Below are 19,806 nucleotides of genomic sequence, written 5' to 3' on the forward strand. Positions count from 1 at the left end.
AAAAGAACTGAAATTAGTATGTTGAAGAGATATATTCACTTGCATATTTACGACAGCACTATTCACAACAGGCAAGATACAGAATCAACCTCAGTGTCCACTAAGGGATGAATGGATAAAGTAAATGTGGTACATATACACAATGGAATATGATTCAGCTATAAAAAAGAATGGAGAACATTATGTTAAGTGAAATAAGTCAGACACAAAAAGACTCTGCCGCATGATCTCACTAAAAACAAACAAACAAAACCAGTTGATTCATTAGCTAAACTATGGAACCAACCTAGATGCCCTTCAACAGATGAATGGATAAAGAAAATGTGGTACATATACACAATGGAATATTACTCAGCCTTAAAGAAGAATGAAATTATGGCATTTGCAGGTAAATGGATAGAACTGAAAACATCATGCTAAGTGAAATAAGCCAATCCCAAAAAACCTAAGGCCAAATGTTTTCTCTGATAAGCAGATGCTGATCCACAGTGGGGCAGGGAGGATAATGTAGGGAAGAATGAAGGAACTTTGGATTAGGTAGAGGGGAATGAGTGGAGGGGTGGAATGGTGGGGAAGGGAAGGACAGTAGAATGAGACAGCCATTATTATCCTATTTATGTGTATGATTACACTAGTGGTATGACTCTGCAGCATGTACAACCAAAGGAATGAGAAGTTCCATTTGTATACAATGTGTCAAAATGCATTCCACTGCCATGTACAACTAATTATAACAAACTAAAAAAGATAGAAGTGAAACCAATAGAATAGAAGAGGAACAGGGGGAGGAAGAGGGGTAAAGGGGATAGACTGGGGATTGAAATTGATCAAATTATATTATTTTATTATGTGACTATATGAATATATTATAACAAAATTTTTTTTTTTTTTAAATTGATCTCATACAAGTAGAGAACAGAATGGTGGCTAACAGAAGCAGGGGTGGTTCAGGAGGGAAGGGGAAGATGTTGATTAAAGAATATATAAACACAGAAGAAAATACATTCAAGAAATCTATTGTACAGCAGGTGACTAGAGTTAATAATAACTGTATCCTTTGAAAATGCAGAGTGGATGTTGAGTACTATCATCACAAAATGATAATTATCTGAACCACTCCACAGTATAATAAATGGAATAACACTGCTTGAAGCTTCAATTTTGAAAGGTTGGTTATGATTCAACAGTTGCTTACCATTTTAAATTACAAGTTTTCAATTCTGCAAATACTTTAATGACACAGGTGCATTAAAATAAACTACTTCAAAGTATATGTACTTCAAAACATCATGCTGTATGCAATACACATATTTTTTCTATCAATTTTTTTTGAGAGAGAGAGAGAGAGTATTTTTTAGTTTTCAGTGGACACAACATCTTTATTTTATTTTTATGTGGTGCTGAGGATTGAACCCAGTGCCCCGCGCATGCCAGGCGAGTGCACTACTGCTTGAGCCACATCCCCAGCCCCGCAATTTTTTAAAAATAAAAAATTTTAAAAACCCAATTACTGAGGATTTATAGAGATATGTGCTAGGATTAGAAGAGTGAAAGCAGCAAGGCCATGAAAGATGCCTCTGCATTTTTTCATGCAGAATGGTGGCTGAGTTGGAATGTCAGTTGCATAAGTAGTGAAATGGTCAAACTGGGAATAAATTTCCAGAATAAGCCAAACCCAACAGAACTTTGTTATGGAATTAGTAAAATGAGCTGAATAAAAGATGTATTGAAAATTGACATGATACTGATAAACTCAAAATATGTTTAACTCCATTTACAACTTAAAATACCCAGTTTTAAAGAAGCAAAATCTACTTGTATTGGTGTCAGACTTGAAAAGATAAATCCTTCAAAATTTATGTTGAAATGTCTATTTAAATTTTTTTCTCACTTTTATGACACATGAAATTTTATTCCTGAAAATTTCCTTTCTTAACCAAATTTTTGTTTCTTATACATAATAAATGGAATAATACTGCTTGAATCTCCAATTTTGAAAGGCTGGTTGTAATTCAACAGTTGCTTACCATGTTAAATTACAAGTTTTTAATTCTGCCAATACTTCAATGACACAGATGCATTAAAATAAACTAATAATACTCAATTTAAGTGTTCATAGGTGTTCTACATCTGGAATGATAATGGGATAAAATGCGCTAATAGGTACTTGTTAAGTAGAATAACACAGAGAATGAGCAAAAACAAAGGTTTCAAGAAATTATAATATTTTATGCAAAATAAGATTCCAAATGGAATTAGGTTATTAAAAAATAATGCATCTGAATTTTAACAACCAGACATGAAAAGATTCTAGAGTCTAAGGACTACATATATTAATTTATATAAGAAACACATGAAGATCAGCTTCAAACAATTTTATACTCAACTATTTTTCACATAAAAATATTTTAAAAGTTATATTATTTAAAGAAAGTTCTTGTACAATATAAATTCAAATCATTATCACTTAATGGGTTTAGAATCACTATAAAAATAACTTAAGCCTTAAAGAAGAATGAAATTATGGCATTTGTAGGTTAAATGGATGGAGCTGGAAAATATGCTAAGTGAAAGAGGCCAAACCTAAAAAAGCAAAGGCTGAATGTTTTCTCTGATAAGCGGATGCTGATTCATATTGAGAGGGGCGGGAAGAATAAAGGAACTTTGGATTGGGCAGAGAGGAGTAAAGGGAAAGGATGGGGTGTGAGGGTGGGAAGGACGGTGGAATGAAATGGACATTATTACCCTATATACATATGTGACTACACCACTGGTGTGACTATAACATGTCCAGCCAGAAGAAGTTGTGCTCCATTTGTGTCCAATGTGTCAAAATGTATTCTCCTGTCATGTATAACTAATTAGAACAAATTGTTCAATTTTCAAAAATAAAACAAAAAAATAACTTGAACATACTTTTCTAATATAATTATTTTTTCCAAGTGGGCTACTCTGGCATACAAACCCTATGGAAGCAGGATGTGAGACTGCATCTTTTCTACATATTTTTTCTATACCCTGGAAATAGTCTAATCGTAAATGCTAAGTTATTTTAGAAAATCATGCTAAGTATAGCTTTGCAAAACTTTTGTTCATTCTAAGCTTTTACTCAAAACACCAACCAAGTTCTTTAACGCTACTGGCAGAAAAATAATAATCCTTTTCCCCACTTCATGAGTTATTTAAAAAAAGAAGCACCTGGCACAGATATAGAATCCTCTGCACACCAGAGACAACTGCTCTAATGATCTGAGGTCCAAGTCACTGGACACCACCCATCGGAAGATGTACATCAGGACTTCCATTGGCAGCACTGCAAAAGAAAATCATCCTTCAATTACTCTCCTGTTTGTCATTGCACTGTCAAAAAAAACTACATTCTCAGTGCATTTGTGCATTACTGGAAATTTATGAATGTATAAATCACACTATTAGTACTGCTCAGAGATACAGCATTAGTGTATTTAACTACCCAATAGTATCAATATTTTTAGCATCAAAAGACAAATATCATTGTTTTTTTCAGTAGAGAATAAATTTGAAGCTACTTCTATAAAGCACACTTTTCCTTTATAAGATTATTTTACCAGGAAGTTATATTAAAATAAATGTTAGAAAAATAATCTAATGTATGTGTGTGATCCATATTGCATTCATTAACACTAAAGAATTATTTGCTTGAAAACTTTAAATTGTCTTCCTCTGAAAAATTCTTTAACAATATTCAACATTTGAAGAAAAATTACAGTAACTTCAAACATTTGGCTGCCTCAAGACTATTTTCTACCCTGCTAAAATCTTTATGGTAGCAGCATTACTCCAATTTTCTGAGGACTACTTCAGCAACTCCAACTGACCCATTCAGATCTTCACTGAAAAAAGTATGGCACCCTTGAACAATTGCATTTCAACTCTTATCTGTTTCAGATTTTGAAAAGTTTATTAGTATATACAAACAAATCTAGGTAAGTGGATCTCTCACCATATTGCAATTATCTGGCAATATGTAGGTCCAGAAAACTTCAACCTAAGGTAAAAACAACCAAGAATCCACACCTGATATGTGAGTCTGACTGCTCTCAAGCTCAGGCTGACACAGTTTGAGCACAGACTCCTGAAATGTGAGCTGCTGTTGGAAGTAGGACAAGAGATCTGCCATCTTGCTATCATCATCATTATCTTCAATGCTGAGAAAAGAAGGGAGATGAATAAAGTGTCTCAGACTATGAACATAAATTTAGAAACTGATTTTTCATAACACTTTCAAATCTGTTTTAGAAAGTCATTAAAAACAAGCTTTCTTACTGCTTTAAAAAACTGCAATAGTAGTTTATCCTGCCTTGTAAAGGAGTTATCACACCAAGTTTTTCAAAGAAAAACATTTCAGTGATAACCCATTAAGAATTAGGGTTTGGGGATTTAGGTAATGAGATTACTTAGTTTTATTTTAGACATTTCATAAGTTAAGTGAAAATTGTCAAATGAACTGAAAATCTTACATAAGTAATTCTTTAAGTAATCTAAATTCTTTCTAACTAGATAAAAATCAAATATTCTGATATCATTTGAGGTTCTTACTTACCAAGATTTTTCTTATAGATATATCTAATTATCTTTTAAAAGAAAACATCTACTTTGGAAAGATCTTAGGGTCCACACGTATCACCTACCATGATATAATAATGTGTAGTTAAGAATTTTTAAAGTCTAGCTCTCCATTTTTCTTGACATTAACATTAAAGATGATCAGACTTACAAAAGGCTTGAATGAGAAATAAGGGAACCAGAAAGGTTTTTTTATAATACAACAAAAAGCAAGTCCGACTGAGGTTAGTTGGACTCAATGGCTAGTTTACTAATATTTTACTGGGGAAGGCAAAAACCAAAACAATAATAAGCCCATCAAACTTCCAAGATTTATCAATCAGGTAATTAAAAACCGACTATCTTTGAAAAACTCTGATAGTACTTGGGTTTGTATAAAAGAATGGGACAGAAAAACAAATGCTTCTTTAATGTTCTAACACAATTTTCCTTAACAGCACTCAGCCTTTTTTTTTTTTTTTTTAAATTGGCTAAAGACCTAGCTCTGAATGACTCTACCCAAACTTAAAGAAGGTTTAGAAAAAGCCCAAATGATTCATTTTAAGTATGAACTCTCTCACACTGTTAACTCCAATTTGGTGAAAAATACTGTTAGATCAAAGTCTCAAACAGGCAGTTAACATTGACTTCATTGGATGTTTACAATATGGTTTATCCAATTCTTAAATGCTTATATATGTGTGTTTATATACATATGTGTGTATTAAATATATATACATAAAATATACATACACACATACACATATACACATACACACACATCACACATGCATTTAAGAAACACTGGCAAATGCATGCCTATAATCTAAGTTACTAATGAGGCTGAGGCAGGAGAACTGCAAGTTCAAGGCCAGCCTGGACAAGCTAGCAAGACCCTGTCTCAAAAATAATTAAAATGGCTTAGAATTTAGCTCAGTGGTAGAGCACCTGCCTAATATGCATGAGGACCTGGCTTCAATCCTCAAAACCACACACACACACACACACACACACACGGCAATAAGCACATATCACTGATAAACGTAACCTAATTATTCATAACAATGAATATAGTAATAGTCAAAATCTCCTTACCAAAAGTCTATTTTTAAAACCTGACATTCTCCCATAGGTACAGACACCCTTTCCTTCTAATATCATCAAAATGGACTCCTGGGGATAGAGGTATTGGACCAAAACAATTTTATAGTTGTCTTACAAATATCTTTGATAACATTGACTTAAAAATATGTTCTCTTGGTCTTTGTTCATATTAAACCTTCAGTGTAACTTCATAACTTTGATGCAAATGACATCCACAGAGTGAAATGCAATTTCGTTTAGAAATATTTCCATCTTACATCTTTTTTTTTTTTTTTCTTTTAAAGTATTGGGAATTGAACTCAATGGTACTCTACCACTGAGCTACATTCCCAGTCCTTTTTTAAATTTGAGACAAGGTCTCACTAAGTTGTCCAGGCTGGCCTTGAACTTGTGATCCTTCTTCCTTGGCTTCCTAATTTGCTGGAATTTTAGGCCTGTGTCACCCTGCCCGGCTATACCTATAGTTTTAAACAATGTTACTTTAGAATTTATGAGATTAATATTTTGTTAGAGTTCAGCATTTTCCTAATAAAATCCCACTTTTAAAATGTAAAATGTTTTGCTATGCTCTGTGGCACACACCTAGCAACTTGGAGGCTAAGGCAGGAGGATTGCAAGTTTGAGGTCAGCCTCAGCAACTCAGTGAGATAAAAAAAGAAAACAAGGACTGGGAATGTAGCTCTGTGGTAAAGTGCCTCTGGGATCAATCCCTAGTACTGCAAAAAATAAAAAATAAATAAATAAAGTTTAAACACAAAAGCAGAAAGACTGATGTAATGAAATTTCATGTACGCACCATCCGATTTTAACCACTATTAACATTTGGTCAACTAGCCCTATTTTATATTTTAGTATTTTTATTTCAAATGTTTCAAAAGGATGAAGTGTATTCTTTAATTTACTCCTTTCAGCAATCATTGCTTTTATTTAAAAAATTCATCACCTTACTTTTGTTAAAGCTATTTAAAATGTACATTTTCATATTTTAATCTAAGAGTTTCCTAATTTAAAAATTTCTGTAAGTTATAAATAAGGATATACTAAATACTACATAGCTTAACAGAATTAGCACCATCTTCTCATCATGTTAAGAGTCAGCATGGCAAAGACACTTAACTTTAACACACTATGCATTACTGTCTATCAAATTATATACGCACTAGCTGTTTCCAACGCCATCACCATCTGGAGACCGGGTATAAGTAATCTTGAACTCTATATCAGGTACAAGTTGCATAGCCCTACGATAAAACTTGATGGCTAAAAGAAGAAATAAAGCTAAATTAGCTAGGACCACACATTTTTGTCATTTCCTTTGATTACCCTTAACTGTAGTTTAATTTTGTAAACTTCTTTACAAACAGCCAAACTCTCTTTTTATAGATGCAATAGAAGCATAGTGAAGAAACTTATTTCCAAATCTTACTAGAAGATTTGGAAACTTTTTCTCTTAAAGTTAATGTGTTATGGAAACTCATGATGTATTTTACTGGTATCTTTTTTCCCCGTCTCAGGGTTTTCCTCACCCTTTTATGTCTCTCTTCAGAAGTCTTTCTTCTGACTCTGAAATTGCAATTTCTACGGCCCCAACAAAAAAATTTCTAAGCAAATTTTTTCATTCTAAGACACAGCTATTAAAATCAAGTGCCTCCTACTGGATGTAACAGAAAGTGTTTGAAATTTTACCTTCAAATCCAATTTCCTTTAGCTTAGTTGCTTCTTATTTAGCTAAATAACTTTAAAACCGATTTTTTTATAATCCTCCTGGCCAAGTGGTTTAGAACTGTAATACTCAATAGTCTGGGGCTGCGGAGGCTAATTAGTTCTTTTTCCCCTTGGATGAATTCTATTCAATTCAATATATTCTGCCATGTTCATTTTTTCCACCTTTTAAAAAACTGGTGCATTAATGATGGTATTCGTTATTACATATTTGTACATGCACACAACATAATTTGACTAATATCACTACCCAGCACTTCTTCCCTCCCACCACTTGGTCCCTTTCCTCTACTGATCTTCCTTTGATTTTCATGAGCTCCACCCCCACTTTTTTCTTTTTCCTTTCTAGCTTCCACATGACAGAAAATATACAACCCTTGACCTTCTGAGTTTGACTTATTTTATCAGAATGTTCTTTAGTTCCATCCATTTTCCTGCAAATAATATGTCATTCTTCATTATGGCTGAATGAAACTCCACTGTGTATATAAACCACATTTTATATGTTGTTGGCCATTTGTATTCCTTCTTTTGAGAAGTTTAATTCATTTGCCCATTTACTAATTGTGTTATTTGATTTTTTGTTGTAAAGTTTTGACTTCTTTATATATTTTAGATATTAATCTTGTCAGAAAAGTAGTTAGCAAAGATTTTTCTCCCATTCTGTTGGTTTTCTCTTCACATTCCTAATTGTTTCCTTTGCTATGCAGAACCTTTTAAATTTAATGCTGTCCCATATTAACTCTTGGCATTATTTCCTATGCTTTAAGGGTCCTATTGAGAAACTTGCTGCTTATGCTAGAGTGTTGACCCTAAGTTTTTTCCTAGGAGTTGCATAGTTTCTGTTCATATATCTAGATATTTGATATATTTTAATTTGATTTTTGTGCAGGGTGAGAGAAAAGAGTCTAGTTTCATTCTTCTACTTATGGATAAGCAGTTTTCCCAGCAACATTTGTTTTAAAAAGGCTCTTTTTTTCTTTAATGTATGTTTTTGGCACATTTGTCAAGGATCAGATGACTGCAGGTGTGGATTTGTTTTTGTGTCTTCTATTCTGTAACACTGGTCTATGTGTGGTTTTATGCCAGAACCCTGCACTTTTTGTTAATATAACTCTGTAGTATAATTTGGAGTCAGGTATTATAATGCCTCCAGCATTGCCTTTTTTTGCTATGTTCTATTTCATTCTGGGTGAATTACCATATTTTAAGCTGAATCGGAAGTATTACAAACAAGACGGAAGACTGAATAGAGATGTGACCAACTGGACCCTTTAAAAATGTGTAAGAAACTTGCAAGTAAATAAAGTAACTGTAAATGTTGTTTTTTTTTTTTGGTATTTCCAAATGCTTCAAGCAAGAACATTTTCCCCATGATTATATTTACCATAAAAAATGAAAACACATATGAATTTCTATTGGGTTATTAAAACAAACTATTAAAGATGAAGCATATACTTTTGACAAAATGTAAATTAGAACTCAAAAAGGAAAACATCTATGTATTCCTTGATTTATCCTTTATATTTTCCTCCTTTGAAGTAACTTTCACCTATGAAAATATACCCTATTTTAAGATGAATACAATTTTTAAGGTTTTATTAATGAAGAATAAACACTAAAACTAAATGTAGAAAAGCATTGTTTTACTCATCCTTCCAATACAATGTTTCCCAGAAATTATTTTTTGAAACAGACAAGTTGTATAGAAATAAAGTCTTAAAACTCTTTGACTTAAAAACTCATTTCAAACATAGGAACATTGATGTTCTTTACTAAATAAGATTTAGTTTAAAAAAAATCAGTAACAAAGAGTTGTTCTTAAAAAAAAGTCATAACTACATAATCTTGGGCCTTGAGTTTTACCTTCATAGAGAGCTCCATTTTGTTCTTCTTCTACTGCTTTTAGGAAGAGTTCTCGAGCCTATATAAATAAAAAGTGGAAAATAACTTTTGAAAATCTGTATTAAAAGTGAATATGGATAGCAGTAGAGTCTTTTCAACAACTGGTGCTAGAGCAATTGCATACTAACAGGCAAACAATGCACTTCGATCTAAATCTCATATCTTACATAAAAATTAACTCAAAATGAACCATAGACTCAAATGTTAAACCTATAAAATTATTAGAGAGGAAAAGAAATGTAAGAAAATCTTGGAGACCTAGGATTATGTAAAAAGAGTTCTTACACTTGACACCAAAAGCAAGATTCATAAAAGAAAAAAGTTGGTTGGTAAACTGGACTTCATCAAAAAACTTTTGTTCTAGAAAATTCCAGGACTTGTATCTAGAATACATAAAGAACTCTCAAAACTCAACAGTAATAATATAAGCAATCCATTTTAAAAGGGCATAAACATTATTTTACAGAGAGATATATAGATGGGAAAAAAAGCACATGAAAAGATATGCAACATTATTATCCATTAAGGAAATGCAAGTTAAAATCATAATGAGATATCACTACACCTAGTAGAATGGCAAAAATTAAAAAGCAGTGACAATACCAAATGCTAATGAGGATGCATAGAAACTGGATCCCTCAGATATTGCTGGTGGAAATATGGTACAGACACTTGGGAAAAGTTTGGCAATTTCTCTTATGACAAAACATGTACTTACCACAGAACCCAGCAATTGCATTCTTGGGTATTTATATCAGAGAAATAAAAACTTACTTTTGTAAAAAAAAAACCTGCATACAAATATTCATAGCAGTTGGTTAAAAAAAAAACTGGGGAACATTTATACCAGGCAATACTACCCTGAAATAAAAGAGAACAAACTGATGACACACAACATGGACAGATTTCAAAGGAATTATGTCCACTGAAAAAGTCAACTTCAGGAGGTTATATATTGTGTGATGCTACTTTCCAAACATTCTTGGAAAGTAAAAATTATAAAATGAAGAACAGATCAGTGGTAGCTGCCAGTGGTTAGGAATAGCTGGGGAAAGTGGGAGGAAAGGGAGAGCATAACTATAAGAATAAAGGATCCTTGAGGCAATACAATAATTTGTGAAAGTTGTCAAGACTCTAAATGAAGTCACTATGTCGACTTTAGCAAAATAAAGCTGGAGGATCATGAGGGAAAGGCTCTCACATATGATTTGCCTGAAAACAAGAACAGACTCTGCCATAACTGCAAACTTGCCCAAAGACCATGGCAGCTCACAAAGAATACTTCTATAAGAACATTTGCCCAGCAGTTAATTGCCTGTCAACCTTGAGTTGATACCACAGTTGTTATTAACTCTTGAATACAAGGTTAATTGTTTCAAAACAACTTATGCAATCTTATTCATTGTACCTTTTAAAACATTTCATTTGCCTCCCTGAATATGCCTAATAGATCTATCATAGCATCCATATTCCAGATTGCAATTTGCTCATTCTACAATAAAATCTTTTTTTTTTTTTTTTGTACCAGGGATTGACCCAGGGGTGCTTAACCACCGAGCCACATCCCCAGCCCTTTTTAAACTTTTTTATTTAGAAATAGGGTGTTGCTGAGTTGCTAAGTGCCTCACTAAGTTGCTGAGGCTAGCTTTGAACTCAAGATTCTCCTGCCTCAGCCTCCCAAGCTTCTGGGATTATAGGCATATGCCACCTCCAATGGGAAGACAAGTTCTATATCTTGATTGTGGTAGTGGTTATATAAGCTACCCATGTAATAAAATTACATAGAACTATTTATACACATACACATGGATAAGTAATTGTAAACCCAGAGAATATGAATAAGCTCTAAGGACTGTACCAATGTTTATTTCCTATTTTTTTGATTTTGTACTATAGTTAGGTAAAACATTACTAAGGAAAGTAGGGGGAGGCTAAGTGAAGGGTGCATGGAACTTCCCTGCATCTGTGAACCTATAATTATTTCTAAATAAAAGTTAAAACAAGTTTGGCAGATTTTAATCGTCATTAATAATGTCAATTATTTGAGTAATTATAAACAAAAACTTGGATCTGATTGTGTGAAGATGAAGCCTCTATAAATGAGGATAATGAAAAATGAAATGGTGTGCTGTGCTTACTCCATGTGATTAAGTACAGGAGAGCAGTGAGCATTAGTATTCAAAATATTTTCACTGTAAGCACGTTTAAATTTTTCCAAAATAACTAATATAGCATTATAATATTTTCGACTTAAAATATAAAGAAACATTACACGAAGTAAAGATTGCCTTTCAAAAGACATTAATATTTGAACAATTTCTTTTTTATTTCTGGGTTTCTATTAATAAATTCAGAGGCATCAATCTTTTAGAGACTAAGTGATTCTAAAGGTTCTACAAATTAACAAAAGACAATACCATGATGATAGCATATCTACAGGGAGAGAAGCCCATGGCAGTGGTATCAAGAAAAGCATCTGAAAATTAGGAATGTATAAACTGGCATTTTAGTTGAAATTTTTTTTACATAAAGAAAAACTCTTTTATTTTACAAATTATATGTTTATGTCACCAGAGTATGATAAATGATTACTTATGCCAGTGAAAATTCTATGTGGCAAAAAAAAAGTAATTTGTTAAAATGTCATTAATACTTAACTTTTCTTCTTTTGCCAGTTCTTGTTTTCCTTTGGTATCTGCTGCTGCTTTCAGTAAAGAGCCTCTTGTTGCTTTGCAAGGTCGAGTTTCTAAACTGCTAGAGCCTACACCTGGGGCAAGTTCAAACATCCACTGAGCACGGAACATCTGGAGTTGTGCCTAAAAGGGAAAAGCATTTTAGGACACATTAAAGAAGGATAGCTAAACTCTGGAACAATTTATCAATATTTCCAGGTATATTTCTTGTTATTCTAAGACCAGAAAACAGTCTTATAAATTACTAACTACCCAATAAATATTTATCATCTTCTCAAATAATTTTCTACTTAAAATCTTAAAAAATTAAAATTAACCTCAAATAAGTCTGATTATACAGCAAAAGAATTAATAGTATTGGACAGCCAAATTTAAATTAGAATTAAAAATATAAGTCATGACTGAGGGACTGAAATGTAAAGCTTCCAATAATTTGTTAATAAGTTTATCATTTGGTAGACATTAAGAATGCTGCTATCGTGCAAGGCCCTGGGTTCAATCCTCAGCACCACATAAAAATAAATAAAATAAAGATATTGTGTCCAACTACAACTAAAAAATAAATATTAAAAAAAGAATGTTGCTAAAAGTTCCGTAGATGAGTTCAAAGTATTTCTTTTAATAAAAGTCTCTATTTCAAAGAGAATATAATTTTTTCTAACACCTACCATATTAAATATGTAAAACAAAAATGTGAAGACCTGTATAAGGTAGACTATGATGAGCTCTTTTTTGGGGAATAAAGAACTTGTAACCCCAAATTTCTGAAGAATTATTTGAAAACAGCCCTGAACTGTCAACCCTTCTGGTATTGCCTCAGCATGGTCACACTGCCCTGGGCACTGATGCTAAGTGCCCAATAAAATCTAGCATGGCAATCTCCACTCCTCTGCTTCCTTCCCACTGAGCCCACAATGGGGTATCCCCCCTCCCAAAGATAGCTATTGTTAATAGAACTGTATTATTGTTAGATTCCTTCTTAATGGTAAATATGAAATGTTTTAGAAATAGTTTGTCTATATCCTGGACACTGCTTGGTCCCACACATGGTTCTAGCATGTCATACACATACCTCTTACAGCATCTTCAATAGCATTCCAAATAAACAAGTATTAGAAAGCTTATGAATTCCCTATTTCAATGCACAAAGATTTACTCCATCTTTTTAAACGGCTGTAGTGTATCTCATCCTATGAATGCATCATTATTTAACAAAAGAAGTGGATATTTAGAGCTAGGCATGGTGGTACAAGCATGTAATCCCAGAGGCTCTGAAGCTGAGGCAGGAGGATCATGAGTTCAAAGCCAGTCTCAACAAAAGTGAGGTGCTAAGCAAAAAAGAAGTGGATATTTAGGCTGTGTGACACTTCTGCATATAAACATTTTTGCCTATGCGTATTTACTCACTTCCTCCATTATTTCCTTAGGAATGATGTACTAGAACTGCTATTCAAGGGGAATGCATGGTTTTCATTTTGATCCATATTGCCAATCTGACTTCCAGAAAAGCTGTGGCAATTTAAACTTTCATGTATACTGCATGAGTGATCTCATAGCCAGCTCAGCAATAAACACTATTTACCATACAGATTAAAAAAAAAATTTTGTTTTCCAGATGGAACCCAAGGGCACTTTACCACTGAGCACCCACCTCCTCCCCTTTTTTGGTCTTCTGAAATTGCTGAGGCTGGCCTTGAACTTGCAGTTTTAGCCTCCTCAATAACTGGGATTATAGGTACTTTTCTGTTAACTGTCAATTCACATATTTCTACCCCATGTTCCTCTAATTTACAAGAGTGGTCAGCAGATTAAGAATATGAATCCTCTGCCCATATGTGGTAAACAGTTGTTCTTAGCTATTTGTTAACTTTATTTTATATGGGTTTTAAAACTTTTAGCAGGTCAAACTCATCAATCTTTTTCTTTAAAGTTATGAGTTTTGAGTGATGCTTAAGCCTTATTTTGAATACTTCAAAACCATATAATACATGGCAATAATTAACACTTCTTTCATAGAAAAAGAAATCTATAAGTTATGTTATATAAGTATTCTATAAAGCAATATGAAAATTGTTAAATTCAACACAAACACAAACCTGCAAATTTCCATAATCATGACCAATTTCTGTTTATGTATGGGAAGCAGTGGAATAAGAATCAAAAATATAATTGAAAATACATGCCTGCAGATCTGTTTCAGCAGGACTTTCATTTTCTTCATCATCTCCTGCTCTGACAGTATCAGAATGACAATCTTCCTCAGCTTCTGCCTGAGGAAAAAATAACAAAATAACATACGGATTAATACACTTAAAATTTTTTTTTAATATTTATTTTTTAGTTATAGGTGAACACAATGTCTTTATTTTACTTTATGTGGTGCCAAGGACCGAACCCAGTGCCTCATGCATGCCAGGCGAGCGATCGACCTCTGAGCCACAACCCCAGCCCCAGGATTAATACACTTTCATGTATACTGCATAAGTGTTTCCCTTTGTAATCTAATCTCCTACTCAGCTACTTGGTACTTAATACCACAATGTCAATAGTTAGTGGAATCCTCTTTAAAAAGCAAGGCTGTAGGGTGCATTGGGGACCTTACTATTTATTTCCAAAGGAAAATAAGTCTGAAAGGCATATTCTTAATTCAAAACCACAGTATTAATATCACCATGAATCTTAACATTCTGTTCCCCCAAATTTAACATCAACTCCATTCATCCCCCAATCAATCTAATCTTATATAAAATAATTCAACTCCATTACTATAAATAAATGATTTAATATAATTAGGTAAATGAAGCCAATTCCTCCATCAATATATATCCTATAAGCATTAATTTATTATCTAAACTATTTCACTTTTTCTTAGAAAAAGATGAAATAAAATACAACATCTCTGTTTTCCTTTTTGGTTCCATAACAACAACAACAACAAAGTACTGTCTTAACTTTTTATGAGAAAAATATTTAAATATACTCAAGAGTAAGGAGAATAGTGTAATTAATCTCCAACTAATTATGATTCAGCTTTAACAGTTATCTATATAAACAAAAATTTCTCAATATCAAATATCCATTCTTTGTATTCATATTTCTGAAAATAGTTTGTGAAATTAAGATTCAATATGTACATGATTTCACAACCAATGTAACTCTACATTATATACAACCAGAAGAATGATTGAGTTATACTCCAAATATGTCAAATATATTCTACTGTCATGTATAATAAGATTTTTTTAAAAAGATTCAAATAAGGTATCCATATCCTAGTTTATTGGTACATTTCAATTCTTTTGTAATCCTCTCATTCTGTTGTTCTCCCTCCACCACCACCTCCATACTGGGGATTGAACGCAGGGCCTCAAGCCTCTAGGGAAGTACTCTGCCACTAAACTATGTCCATAGTCCTTTTTTGGAGACAGGGTCTTGCTATGTTGCTGAGGCTGTCCTTGAACCTGTGATTCTTCTGCATTAGCCTTCTGAGTAAGTCTCCTGAGTAGTTAAAATTACAGGTGTGTGCTAGAATGTCTTGTTTCTCTTTTTAATAATTTATTTGTGGTGAAAAGGGGACATTTTTCTTTATGGTTTGCAGCATTAGGAAATATGTTCCTTTGTCCTCTTACTTCCTATAAATTGTGACTAGATCTAGACAGGCTTATTTGATTTTGGTTTATTTTCTTCTTCTTACCCAAGACTACCTCTTGGGTGAGGTTACATTTTCCATCCAGAAGGGAAGTTCTGAAATGCCACTGACAAAGTGAAATGGCAGATGTTTTAAACACAATTGTTACAGTACAACAGACAAAAAAAAAAAAAAAAAAAAAAAACCCTCAAATAATTTTAGTGCCCACAAACTTCAGCAAGTTCTTAAACCAGAATATTGTTTCATATTAATGAAACAGGGTTGTTTTCCCATAGATTATCTTCTACACTGGTAAGTTTAATGATAACCAATCAGATAAAATTTGATACAATTTTTTTTAATACTATAAAATCAACACCACTGGACACTAGTTTACCATGTTTTAGTAGGTGGTCAGAAAGAACAATTTTGCTCAGAAAATGCTTAGTTGTGGTACAGAATTATGTAAACAGTTTTTATTTTATGGATGGCTTAAGATTACAGTCCAGGGCTGGGGGTGTAGCTTAGTGGTAGAACACTTACTTAGCATATGATCCCTGGGCTGGATCCCCAGCATCACAGGGAGGCAAAACAAAATGAAAAACTAGTCCACAGAAAGATAGCCCTTCTTTTTTATAAGAGGCACATTATTAAGTGTGCTCTCTGTAATATGACTTCTGCTTATTAATATTTTAAATGTACTAGAAAAGCTTATCAAAGAATTATAACAAGAAACCTATTTTATTTGTCTTATAATCCAACTTTTACATATTGGAGTGGTTTAAGGTGGAATAATTCTGGACTAGAAATTGTGTGTGTGGCTTTGGACTTAACAGAGGTCTCATGTTGGAATCCATCCATTTTATCCTTTTATTTTCAATGTTTGTTAAAATGAATCCTACCTTCTAGTGAAAATGTTGCCTCAGTTCAGTCTGTTAGCTAACAGACTTATTAGCAAACAGAATTTGCTCAACATTCAATGTGCTCAGTCCTATTTAGAAATGTGGCAATCAGGAAAATTATGTTGAAGTTTAACTAGAACTAATAATAAAACCAATTTTACCTAGTTCCAAAGTTGGCAAGTTTTATGATTGCAAATTTTAGCTGTAAATTATTTCCAGGAAAAAAAAAATGTTTCTATAACACAGTTCTTTGAACACAAAAACTTGATACACTTGCACTACATTACAGTGCAACATAAATAAGTCTTTTGTATCTTATCTCTGGAAGCCAGACTCAAAGTAGGGATGCTTTTGACACTTGAACTAGTTACATTAGTAGGTAGTAAAATACTTGGCAACTGTGAAGGCTAAACCAGTAAAAAAAAAATAAATATGAGGCAGTTAAATTGGCAGGTTTGCCTACTGCTTTGGTTTGGCTTAGTGTCCCCCCAAGGTCCATGTGTTGAAGGCTCAGTTACCAGGGTGGCACTACTGGGATTTGGCAGAACATTTAGGATGTGGAGGCCTGTGGGTGTAAGTGTCCTTAAGTCACTGGGGATGTGCCCTCCAAATGAGTAATGCGACTCCCTTTTTCCCCCTGCTTATTAGCCATAAGATGAGCAGTTTGTTCCATGTGCTCCTACTATGATGTACTACCTCATCAGAGGCTCAAAGCAATGGGGCCACTGGATATTGAAGTAAAACCTCTACAACCATGAGCCAAAATAAACTTCTTGTCTTCAAAAACTTATCTCAGAGTATTTTGTTATACTAACAGGAAGCTAATACTAAGAACATCACTAGTAGGAAAATACGAGGGACTGAATTTATAGATCTCTTTGAGAAGTGTATTTCTCAGGAGCCTGATTTATTACTGTAAACTCGAAGCACTGCCAATGGGAGAAAAGGGTTCTATAGGGTATTTTTTTTAGTAGCGTACCTTTCTTTCTCTTGCCTAGCAATGAGACTATGCTGATTTCATCTGAAGAAATGCCCCTGCTTTCTCTAGATAGTGCTCTTGGTCAACCTTTCTAATTATCCGTTTTGTGTCCTCTAATACTGATAAATTATTTTTGTTTCCTTCACTGGAGTTAGTGCACTGAGGACAGGGAATGCATCTTGGTCATCTTTGTAACCTTAGGGCCAATACATTGCTTGATTCACAGTACAGGCCCATCTAGGCTTCAGCTGTCCCCTCTTCAGAGACTTCTGTGAAGAGATTTGGTGATTTCTGAGATCCCTTTTCAGATGTGACATTTCATGATCAAAAGTTTATCATAAATCACCTTACAGATTTGGTTGAAAATCTATTATACTAAAGTCTAACACCATACCAGGCTGAAAACAGGTACTCAAAAAAATTAGTTGAATTAATAAAATGTCATGTGGCTATATAGTGCATACCTCAAGAATGGAGAAAACTGTAACAAGACAACATCTTCCTTCTCCCCTGAACTTTGTGTTATAATACAGTTCTAGCCATTACCTTGATTTTGACAGTAAAAAATTGTTGTTTTACTACATTTGGTCAATTCAAATCGTACTTGAAATAAGTTGGTCCTCAGTTACCACCCAGAAGTTTCCACTTTTCTTCATAATTGAATTTGATCTAAATATCACCTTTCACTAGAATAGTTCATGTGTTGAGGAGCTCAAGTCTTCATTTTACTTATTCAGCAGATAGGATTAACATAAAGGTTAAGAGCTTAATTCCGGGCAAAGGACTCAAAGTTTAGAGAGAGAGTCAAATGGTTCTTTTTCCATCATCCAGCACTAGTTACAAGAAATAAATGCATTCAGCCATTTGCTTATTCAATAAGTATTTGAGTTTTCTAAGAGCTAGTGTGGTACTATTTCATTCTTGATTCATCCAGCCCTGGCCAGAGTACTTTTATCAGATGGACAATTTATTCGATACCAAAGAAAGGCACAGGGGAAGGACTATATAGTTCATGCAACAGTTCCATGACATTTGTGCTGTCAAACTCTGGAGCTTAGCTGTTTCTCCTTTCGGACTTTAAAGAAGCTGCTTAGGCCCTCAATGCCATGAAAGTGAGACAGGATCTTTCCATCCCCACTCCTCCAGGACCACCTGCCAACATCCTAGCCAGGCACTGCGTTTAAACTCAGAGCTCCTGAAAGGGGCTGGAATCGCCGCCTCTCTGTGGGCTTTGCTTTCCAGAAGAGAAGTAATCAACAAGTGTCTGCTTGCCAGGGCTCCCTCCCAAATTCGGATGCTGGGAATGCTCACCTCAATCCTCAAAAGCACACTGCTTTTGATAAAATCACTGAAGAGGGACGAGACTAGTTCTGCCTAGTAAGTCTGGGGCATTTTTCTGCGATGTACTGCAAAACGCTCACTCCTCACATCAGGGCTCACTTGGGTGGGGGTGTCGTTTACCAGAAATGAACCCTATGGACCTGCAGAACCAGTATCCCCTTCACTCCCCCTCGGACCAGGGCCCTATATTGGTGGTGACCGTGCAGCTCCCACTCGGCCTTCAGCCCCAGGCCCGGCCCCTCTTGCACACCGCACCCGCGCCCGCCCCGCAGCGTCCCCAGGACCCCCTCCCCAAGTTACCATGCTGGCGGGGCGGCTGGCCGCGGTCGAGGGGCTCTCTGCGCCCCCTCTGCACCGCCCCCCTGGAGAGGGGTGCTCGGCGTCGGGTGTCTACTCCTGCCTGTCTACTGCAGCTGGGCTTAGCAGAGTTCTCGGTCGGAGAAGCGCACCAGGCAGCGGCAGTAACTGCGGGCCCGGCGTACGGCAGCCATCTTCGCGGGACAGGGGGCCAGATCCGGGCGCGCTGGAGCGGCGGCCGGGAACTCGGGCTGCGGAGGGGCGCCGGTTGCCCACCGAGGACCGTACGAGCACAAGAGCGTCGGCCCTGCTGGAGACCTCAGACGCCGCTACGGAGCTGCCCGCTCTGCTGCGGAAGCCTGCGCCGACTCACCGAGCATGCGCAGTGTCGCCTCCGCGGTCCGTGCGCGCCGCGGGCTGTCCGGCCGCTTTGCCCTAGCTACGGGCCAGCGGGGCGTCGGCCTACTATGTGCGCGACCAGAATCCGGAGTGCGGCACTCTGTCCCCTGTGTTCGGCCCAGTGAACACCCAGGGAAATGTGAACAGACATTAACTCAAAAAAATGTTTTCTCCTAAATTTGAGGGTAAGCCCTAATTAAGCCGTCCGGAGGAGAATCAAACCCGAGACTCCAGAAGATCGCGACACCGTCC

General features: G+C 35.2%; 1 protein-coding gene across 1 annotated transcript in view; it reads right to left on the minus strand.

The window, feature by feature from the left end:
* Positions 1 to 19,526, minus strand: part of Fbxo9 (F-box protein 9) — a 40,695-nt gene extending 21,169 nt beyond the window's left edge. Inside the window, exons 1-7 of the mRNA XM_027938251.2 lie at positions 19,159 to 19,526; positions 14,192 to 14,278; positions 11,973 to 12,131; positions 9,277 to 9,334; positions 6,849 to 6,948; positions 4,057 to 4,187; positions 3,199 to 3,313 (exon numbers count right to left, since the gene is read on the minus strand). Of these exons, the coding sequence (XP_027794052.1) occupies positions 3,199 to 3,313; positions 4,057 to 4,187; positions 6,849 to 6,948; positions 9,277 to 9,334; positions 11,973 to 12,131; positions 14,192 to 14,278; positions 19,159 to 19,161 (653 nt within the window). The 5' untranslated portion in view covers positions 19,162 to 19,526. The remainder of the gene's footprint in view (positions 1 to 3,198; positions 3,314 to 4,056; positions 4,188 to 6,848; positions 6,949 to 9,276; positions 9,335 to 11,972; positions 12,132 to 14,191; positions 14,279 to 19,158) is intronic.
* Between the last annotated feature and the right edge of the window lie 280 nt (positions 19,527 to 19,806).

Source organism: Marmota flaviventris, chromosome 6, assembly GCF_047511675.1.
Source record: "Marmota flaviventris isolate mMarFla1 chromosome 6, mMarFla1.hap1, whole genome shotgun sequence".
NCBI classification, from domain to species: domain Eukaryota; kingdom Metazoa; phylum Chordata; class Mammalia; order Rodentia; family Sciuridae; genus Marmota; species Marmota flaviventris.